Source organism: Vidua chalybeata, chromosome 1 (assembly GCF_026979565.1).
Source record: "Vidua chalybeata isolate OUT-0048 chromosome 1, bVidCha1 merged haplotype, whole genome shotgun sequence".
NCBI lineage: Eukaryota > Metazoa > Chordata > Aves > Passeriformes > Viduidae > Vidua > Vidua chalybeata.
The window spans coordinates 51,582,475-51,591,463 of record NC_071530.1 but is presented as its reverse complement, the minus strand read 5'-3'; the positions used below and the strand labels follow the sequence as shown (position 1 = coordinate 51,591,463).

The following is an 8,989-nucleotide window of genomic DNA, read 5'->3' as shown; positions in this document are numbered from 1 at the left end:
AAAAACCTCCAAGTCAACCCCGCCCCCAAAACATGTTCCGCCCGATGCGGTGACGTCACGCGCTCCGCTGCTCAGTGCGACGTGTCCCTCGGCCGGCGGTGAGGGCGGCTCGGGGGGTTCGGGTGTTCTCGGCCCTGGGAGACGGGGATCGGGCATAAGGGATAAGGGATGGGGCCTGGGCAGCGGGGATTGGGATGGGGAATTGCCGGGACTGCGGCAGGCAGGGGGACCTAGGCCGGAGCGAGGGGGAAGGGGGTCGCTGGGGACGCGAGAGGGGCCGGCATCGTACCAGGAGGCTCCTACCAGGCGGTCCGTATGGATTAGTGGGAGCAAATCCCTCCGGTGGGTGTCCTGCGTGCGGTGGCAATGCCGGCGCACGGCTGCTGTGAGAATAAGGCTCGGCCACATCATTCTCTCTTTATGCTCACCAGGCCCGGTAGCTTTTGGTGTGGGGGTCTCCTCAAACCGGCGACTTTTGTCTATTTAGACGCCTTTGGTGGTGTTCTCAGAAACATGGCGTAGGACATGAGCTGAATACCCAAGTGTGGTGGAGCTGTTTTCCTCTTCTGGACTGAAAGGCACAATTTTCCATACTTTTGTCTTTGCAGTTTGAAATAGGCTCTCATGTTTATTTCCTGCAAAGTGGAAGAATCTTAGGTTGGAATATGACACTTTAGGTTATCTTAAGCCTTTAACAAATTCTGTAGGTAACTGCTACTAATGTAATTAAAAAATTCTGGTTTTCAGTATATATGTGGAACCATTAATGCTAAATGTGTCTGTCTTTGCAGGCAATCATGGATCAGGTAATGCAATTTGTGGAACCCAGCCGTCAGTTTGTAAAAGATTCCATACGACTTGTTAAGAGATGCACCAAGCCTGACAGGAAAGGTAAAGCACACAATAAACCAGAACACAATCCTTATTTTGTCTTGTATCTTAGCACGTGTCTTTCCATACATCACTTCTGTTGATTCATTTGCTGTGGATGTTTCTCAGCTGCCAATATGAGATTTAAACTTGAGCTTTATTTGTCTGAATGTCAGTGTGTTTAAGGTTCTGGCTATAATAAACACATGTTTGTAGGTGTGTGAATAGTACTAAAATTCACTTTAGGAGAGATGTTAAGTAGCTGAAATTCAGTGCTCCACAGTTGTTAGTCATTGCCTAACTAGGACAGTAACAATTTTGTTGCTGGGAGTATTGAAGAGGAGGTTTTGGACTAGAGAGGTCCTGGAGAGAAGCTATAACTAAAACCAGAATGCAGCTGGTCCTCTGAAAGTTACAGTGCTTTATTCACATGCTCAGACTGAACAGGTCTATGACTTAAGTTTGCTATTGAGATCCGTAAGGAACTTCATTCCTTGTCAGACTGGCAGGTTTCTGCGGGGCTGTTGACCTTCTTAGTCAACTTCATGGTTGCTGTCCTAAAGTAATTGAAAATATCCCAAGTAGATGATTTTTGCGGGGTCTTGTGGTGCTGTCCTCCTGTGACAGACATAAATATAGATTTTCTGGTTTTGATGCTGTATTAGAGATTACTTTCAGGGCTTGTAGGGATGTAAAGGAAACATAATGGGATAGATGTTGTATGAATTGCCATTCATACAATTGTGGGTATTTTTGATTCTGCTTATCTAAAAAAGATTGTGATTGGCCATTCTTTGTAGAAATTCACATCTTCTCTCTGAAAATCTCATCTGTCTTCTAAAAAAGTGGATTTGTTTCTTGGCATCTGTGCAGACTTTGAAGTGTTAACATGGTTCTGTAAAGAGAGATCTCTCCTTTGGTCACCGCGGTGCATATCTATGCGCCATACATGAGACATCCTGACAAGTTTTTTTTTTGTTTTTTTGCAGAGTTCCAGAAGATTGCCATGGCAACAGCAATAGGCTTTGCAATAATGGGATTTATTGGTTTCTTTGTCAAATTGATCCATATCCCAATCAACAATATAATTGTGTAAGTGAATATGGCCTTCAGTTTCACTAAATTTTTACCTGTTCAGTTTTAAACAGAGGACATTAGTGAGCCCTACGAGACTCATGTTGCCTTAGTGTCTATGCAAAGGACTTTATGAACAATGTTAATGAACTTTATGTTAATTCAGCATGCTGCAAAGCATTAGATCCATAATTCTTAAGGTTTTTTCTGAGTATTCTTCTTTAAAACTGAACATCAGATATTTTGATTTTCAGTTCCTCATTGTATGTTTGACCATAGAACATTTACCTTATTTGGATCTTATATGCGCTTACTGTTTCCAGTTTATAGTTTGGGTATCCAAAGTAAATGGATGGATGATAAGGTAAAGAAAATGGAGTGGGTATGCTGTAGGATGACAGGGCACAGAACAAAGTTGGTCTTGTTTCATTTACTGAGTGCTAGATACATTTGAAACATTGTTTCATGTGTAACTGCATCCTGTAAAATCCCTTTTGGAATGAATGAAAATTTGAACTTCAAGTTGACTGGCATCATGGTACTGACATACTTAACAGTACCATATTCTCCAGGACTAACATGATCCCCTCTCCAGCACTGGAAGAGGCTAAAGACTGTTCTGTGTCCACGACTTCCTTATACCTGTAAGAGTGGTCATCTAGGCAAGGAGTGTTTGAAAATGGGAGATAAGCTGTGATGGTTGTCCTAACAAGGTAGTGGTGGGAGGATAAGTAAAATTTTAGGTGGGATCATTTGATCACACTATATTAGTTGAAACTGATTACTTTGTTCTCTCAACAGAGGTGGCTGAATATTCATCATGAAGAAGACAGTTGTGACACCTGCTGCAATGATTTCACAGCTTTAATTTGTTTGATATTAAACAAGCTCAGTTTGCGTTTTCAAACGTTCTTGTCATCTTATTACTTTTTTAAAGTGTATGTGAGCATACCTGTCTACAGGCTTGCTTTTTTTTTTCCGGTAATAGTAGTTGTGTGCTTTACTTGTTTTGTTACTTCTTTTAACCATAGTAGAATCATTCATGTGGGAAGGAAGCTTGGAAGATCTTACTCCAATGTCCTGCTTGAAGCTGGATCAGTGTTGCATTCTAATGAGGTTGCCTAAGGTTTTCTCCAGTCAAATACTGAAAGCTTCCATGGGGGACACCTGTATGACCTCTCTTCAGGAGCTGTTTACAAAGCAGTAAATTAAGCTTTGGAACAGCATTGTTCCAGCAAAAGCAGACTGCAAGAAAACAGCCTTTCTGTATCCTTTGAAGTGGTGTTGTAAAAGTGTATGGGAATTCCTGTCACTAATTTCTGGAATCACAATTATAACAAATTCCTTTCTGCATTTGGAAGTCATGCTAGGTTATAGTATGTACTTGATGTGGAAAAAAACCTTGTGCCAAACAAAGAAATGGCATTGCCAGTCCTTATTCTGATGACATAATTAAAAAACCCAAACATAATTGATTACTGAGATATACCATTTGAGGATAATTTAGGTGTCAGAGACAATAAGCAGTCCTTTAGCAAATCCACAATTTGCTCACACCATTGGATAGGATATATGCCCATTTTGGATCCTGTTCTGTATATAGAATCATATTGGCCCCTGCATGTTGACCTGGAAGTTTCCATTATTTTAAATGATTGCACATTTTGATTTTAAGAACAAAACCTGCAAAAACTCTGGTAGATGCAATGCTCTTCCTCCTCAGATTGAGATAAAGACATTTAATCCACTTCAAAAATCTTACTGTATGCATTTGGTATTTGCAGAAGGTACAATGGTACTTCTGTTACAGAGTTTAAAAGCACTTAATACTGGGACACCTGATACACCAACTTGCTTCCTAAGTAGAAAAGTTCAATTATTACTATTCTTGAGAAATCTTCACCAGCACCTACATATGTTACAAACCAGGACAGAAAAATTAGGTTAGTTAATCTTGGTGCTATCACCTTGTCATACAGTTATACTATGTGCAACTTGGTACTATATTTCCTTTTGGCAGGAGGGGAAAAACAGTTAAGTATTGGAATAAAATACTTTGTAAAAGTAGCCTGAGCTAACCAGATAAGCAGCAGCAGTATCTTTACATTCATTTTGGTTTGTGGTTGTACTGAATGGCTGCTCATGCATCTTCTGATTAAGTAGTTTGATTTACCAGAATGAAGTACTCTATTACTGCAAGTAATTTTGATTGAATCTGAAGTGACTTTTATTTCAGACTTGTTTTTCATTCAATACAGAAAGTCAGTGCCTGCTTATATCTTGCAGCAGCTTTACTGTCTTAATTCAGTGAAATTTTGTAGTAATTTGAGTTGTGTTGGATCAGAAAAGGCAGCTGTAGCTGAGCTTATCTCTTGATAGCCATTGTCCACAGCAAAGGTTTGTCCGTCTCAATGGTCACAATCCCAGAGTTGTCATAGGTGTTGGAAGTACTGACGAGCGTTCCAAACTTCAGCACCTGGTTAGCTGTGAAAAGTAAGGAAGAGACTGAGTGGTTCTCTAAGACAATAAAAGGACATCAGTGCATTTGATTTGAAAGACCACTGCTCCCACAAAGAACAAAAAAGTAGCTGAATAAATTTAACCCAGACAAACATTACCTAGTTAGAAGGCTTGTATGAGATTTTTCAATTACCTGAAGAGGCAATAAATTAATCCCCAAATTAACAGTTTGAGTTTACAGCAGGTTATTTCAAAAGCAGTGTGTCGGATAATCCTCAGAGTTTCACATCTGGAAATTTGTATTTCATTAGAATCAGTTCAAGTATTAGTGCTAGAAAAGGTATTTAAAGTAAAACAAAGAGAATCTTACTGTAGCTCCAAACTTGGGATTTGCTTTAGCTCAGCAACAAGCCTATAATCTTTTAAAACCTGAACAGTTCTTGAATAAAGGCCAGCTGTTAAAAGTGATTTTATTTAACAACTTTGAATTAAGGGACTTGCATCTTTTCTTCTATTACATGTGAGGTAGGTGTTTGTGTACATTTGTTAGAGTGGCATTACTCTAACAAATAGCAAAGCATGGAGTTTAAGTTCTGCCTTTCATTTCTTGACTTTTTGAGATGGCATCATTTGCATGTTGTAAACATATCAACTTCCTCAAAGGCACTCTATAACTACTCAGTTCTGTGGTAGTCCTTGCTCATAGAAAGGTTCAGAGTAAGAATTCTAATACTATCCTTTGCTTTAGCTTGTAAAACAAGCCAAATGACGGCTCTTTCCTACTGGCACCTCAGAAAAACATTTCCATGGAAGATACAATGAGAGCTGCAGCTGGGGAGGATTGTTCTGAAAGATCAAGTTTGTGTGACCTACCAGAATTGCCAAATTGTGCATTGATACTAAAGTAAGAATTCTCTGAATTAGCTATTAAGTGATCTAATGCAAAGGATGATCTCCCTGTGGTCAAAAGGAATGCAAAACAACTTAGTAAGCTTGATTTTGTGATTTGCACAGGAGACACATTTTCCAGTGTTGGATATGAATGCTGGCTATAGTAAACTTGGGTGTAGTGCATTACTACAATGCATGCACTGTCTGCCCCTTGCTGGAAGCTGCACAGGAGGAACTGATCTTGCCAGGCTCTATGGCTTTAAGAGGAAGGACATTCGGACAAAAGCCAAGACATGTAGCTCAGTATCTCTTCTGCCAAATCTGTGCTTGCTGCTACTTATTCCTGCTCCTACACTTGTTACTAGCTTGAAGTGAACTGAAGAGGAGGTTTCAGCTGCTAGCTGAATTTGTTGGTATGAGAGTAACACCCAAGTTTCACTACTGCAAATGGAAGAGTCCTGCCATTTGAAGTCCAGGAGCTAGGAGCGTAACTGCAACGCAGTGCAGAAATCCAGCAGAGAGAAAATGAAAAAAAAAAACCCAGTACTACTGTACTATATCAAAAATAAAGGTGCTAGATTCTGTCGGGATGCTTTTGGACCCACAACAGTACCAGGCAGGCTCCTAGACAAATGCCAGGATGAATGAGTTTTGGTGTTTGCCTTTGGAAGACACAGAGGCCACAGGGGCTGTGTCTTGCCAGAAAACACAGATTTCACCGTTCGCAGGTGAACAAGTCATCTAATGCTAAGGTAACACATGGGTAGAGTTCCCTGAGTAAAAATACTCCCAAAATATTGTATTAAGTGCTGTGGTCAAGCTATGAGTGTTTCCAGTCAGTTTTAAGTAGGAAAGAAGCTTAAATACTTTAAAACATTTCCTGTCACACAAATTACCTTCTTTTGGTTACTATATATTGAAACTTGAAGGGGGTGGGGAGGAAGAACTTTTTTTATGAACTGCTGTATAAACCCACTCATTTAGTATCATTTATTGCTTCTTGCTCAAGACTCAGAATAATACTTAATGTTTCACAGTTTTGCATATAAAATAATGGCTCTGCAGAAGTCAAGAATTAACAACAACATGGCAGCTTAACGAAACAAAATCTAAAGCTATATTTCTTAGTGCATAAAATCAAGTGAAAATGAGAGCCTTTTTTTTTTTTTTTTTTCCCACTTTCAATAGAAAACTCTAGCCCACTAGATGGAGCCTTTAATCTTTATCAGGTTTTCTGCTGGGCAAGGATCACAGTGTGAAATATTGAAATGAAAAAAATGCACAAACTGTGAAACAGTACTGCTGATTCACATGGCTCAAATGGACCAATTCCAAGCACGTGGTTTCACAATCAGCCAACATTTCAACTAACATAATTAAAAATGTATGTTTTTCCATTCAATAAATGAACAGTAATTAATGTAAAAGCCTAGGTTTGAGCTGGTAAAGGAAACAAGAGGATGTGCAAACCTACTGCTGCTAGGCAAACTTCCTGCTGTGTCATGCATTCTGATGGAAGTTTACAAGGTCAAAGAAGTGGTAAGTTTTATCAGTTCACATCTGATCCATTTCCTTTTTTAAAAATGAATTTTAGTGCTATTTGTTAAGTCCTACCAAGAACTTATGTCTTGGGGAAAAACATCCATTTTCACCTTTGAGATTACTTTTCAAGATATAGATTCCAAAGAAATCCACCTTTTTTTTTACTATTTAGTATTTATAGTTTTGCTATAATTTGGTACCAAATTCAATTTTAATACAGGATTCCACACTGCGATCAAAAAAAAATCCAAATCTCAAAAACTCTGGAAATTCTATAATTTTTTAATTAAAGGAATGTTATTTTGGATCATTGAAAGCTTTCTTTTTGACCAATAGTAGTCTCTTTAAAGACTTGATTTAGATAAACCCATAAGTGAATAACTGAAATACCCCCCAGCATTAGAAGTTTTGTTTAGTGCTTTGATTCCAATCAAACTGAGTTTACTGATAATGGATTGTTGATGAGGAAAATACCCAGCTCCTCCTCTGTAGCTATACTATTTTTTCATTACTCTCTATCTATCAAGCCAGCAAGGACTTCAGTACTAAAAGCAAATGCTGTTCCTGCCTTTTTTGGAGGGGGAGAAATAAACCCCATCAATATCCCTCCCCACCCAATGAAATCTATAATGAGACAGTTTTTTATGATGTGCCTTATGTTCTTACCAGTAACAAATTTCTGTCTGATGGATTGCAGCATACCACTTATTCAGACCTAAATATGGGCATGGAGAGGACTGACTTTGTTGGGGTAGTGGAGGAATGTTTCTCTAGCAGATTTGTTTTGTTTAGATGGTCTTTCAATCTGCCAGGGTTTGAGAATGTTGGACATAATTTAAGAGAAGAAAACTGAAGGCATGTAGGTGAACTTCCCAAAGAAGCATAATCACAAAGATCATTACTTCTTAGACATCTTTTTTGCTGACCAAATTACATGACAGAAGAGATCTCAGTAATCACAAGACTGGCAATTTCCACTATTTCATTGCTCTTACTCTGATAATTTAAAAAGCGTATACAAATCTGCGGATGCTATATGAAAAATATTAATCTCAGAGGTAAAACTTTGAAAATTCATAAGTCTTATGGATGCAAGAACAACATTTGGAAATGTTAACAGAATGCGCCCTATAGGTAATTAAGTTACAGAAATAATCAAAAACCCCAAACCTAAAAATTTATTTTAAAATCTCATCCTATTTATACTTCTACCACAGAAGGGAGTTATTTTTGAGTGGCTGGTACTGAAAATCAGTTCTTTTTGAGTGGCTGGTACATAATCCTGGAAACCGAGAAATAGCGTACCCTAGTTATAACTAGATTGGAGGTCATCATATCAAGTGCTACAAAAATACTCTTAATATCAGGTAAGTCCTCTTAATGAATGTATCCATGATCTAGTAGACTTATAAACATAATTTCTATGTTCCAGTGTATTATTTAGGACATGTAAAGTTCAGTCCAGAGAAGAGTGCTTATCTATCTAAAAAACATATCAATCAATATTTCATGTACATCTTAGAAGCTGCACTTAAGCAGTGCCTGAGGGAGGCACGTTCAGAGAAAAACTTCATCCTAAACTTGTCATATATGGCAAAACCAAATTGTGTCAGGGTCTCACTACTGTCACCACAAATGACTAAGGACCAAAGACTACCATGTTAAGCATGTCCCACATAGACACTGTGATACTTATGCTATGCTGCCTTTTCTCAACTGTGTCTCAATTACTTCCTGAAATATGTAAAGTCACACCTGGCTGGTTTCCACCACTGAAAATAGAAACAAGGAAAGGAATACAAGCAGATTGCCACTGCTGGCATGAATGTGGGGAATATTAAAATAATTAATTATTAATTAAAAGCCGTATTATTGTGAATGTAATCCTCTTTCCCCTAGGCAAATGTTGCATCAAAATGATAGAAAATTAAGATCAATAAGCTGAAACACAAGCTAAAGTAAAATATTGAATCACCATTTGGTATCCTATTACAGTTTATCTGGAGAGGATTTCCCTGAAGGTCTGTTAGGAGCAAAAATCTGTATTTAAATGGAGATACATTAGTAATGCATGAGCTAGTACTTTGCAGGTCACCCTGTGTCTGCAGAACAGCAGCATTAATTTTGCTATTTACAAATAAAAATCCCAAGT

The 8,989-nt window shown here is 38.4% G+C and overlaps 2 protein-coding genes across 6 annotated transcripts in view; one reads left to right on the top strand and one right to left on the bottom strand.

Annotated features, from left to right (window-relative positions):
* SEC61G (SEC61 translocon subunit gamma) lies at positions 1-2,851 on the top strand. Of its 2 annotated transcripts, XM_053956267.1 has the most exons (4): positions 1-98; positions 792-891; positions 1,860-1,962; positions 2,746-2,851. In XM_053956267.1, the coding sequence occupies exons 2-4, from the start codon at positions 798-800 to the stop codon at positions 2,753-2,755; spliced, it is 207 nt and encodes a 68-aa protein (XP_053812242.1). In that variant the 5' UTR covers positions 1-98; positions 792-797; the 3' UTR covers positions 2,756-2,851. The 2 variants fall into 2 exon arrangements, with proteins under 2 accessions (XP_053812242.1, XP_053812163.1); XM_053956188.1 differs by lacking the exon at positions 1-98 and having other exon boundaries at positions 773-891.
* Positions 2,852-4,144: 1,293 nt separating this feature from the next.
* Positions 4,145-8,989, bottom strand: part of TPK1 (thiamin pyrophosphokinase 1) — a 294,653-nt gene continuing 289,808 nt past the window's right edge. For 3 of the 4 annotated variants that reach the window (XM_053955972.1, XM_053955892.1, XM_053956092.1), the window contains one exon: positions 4,145-4,428. In XM_053955972.1, coding sequence (XP_053811947.1) covers positions 4,310-4,428 — 119 coding nt within the window. In that variant the 3' untranslated portion in view covers positions 4,145-4,309. The remainder of the gene's footprint in view (positions 4,429-8,989) is intronic. The other variant, XR_008433490.1, reaches the window with a different exon arrangement.

Excerpts from the sequence above, each read along its gene's own strand:
- SEC61G (XM_053956188.1), top strand. The coding sequence starts at position 774 with ATGTGTCTGTCTTTGCAGGCAATCATGGATCAGGTAATGCAATTTGTG. Across the intron at positions 892-1,859 it reads CACCAAGCCTGACAGGAAAG|AGTTCCAGAAGATTGCCATG; the intron begins GTAAAGCACACA and ends GTTTTTTTGCAG.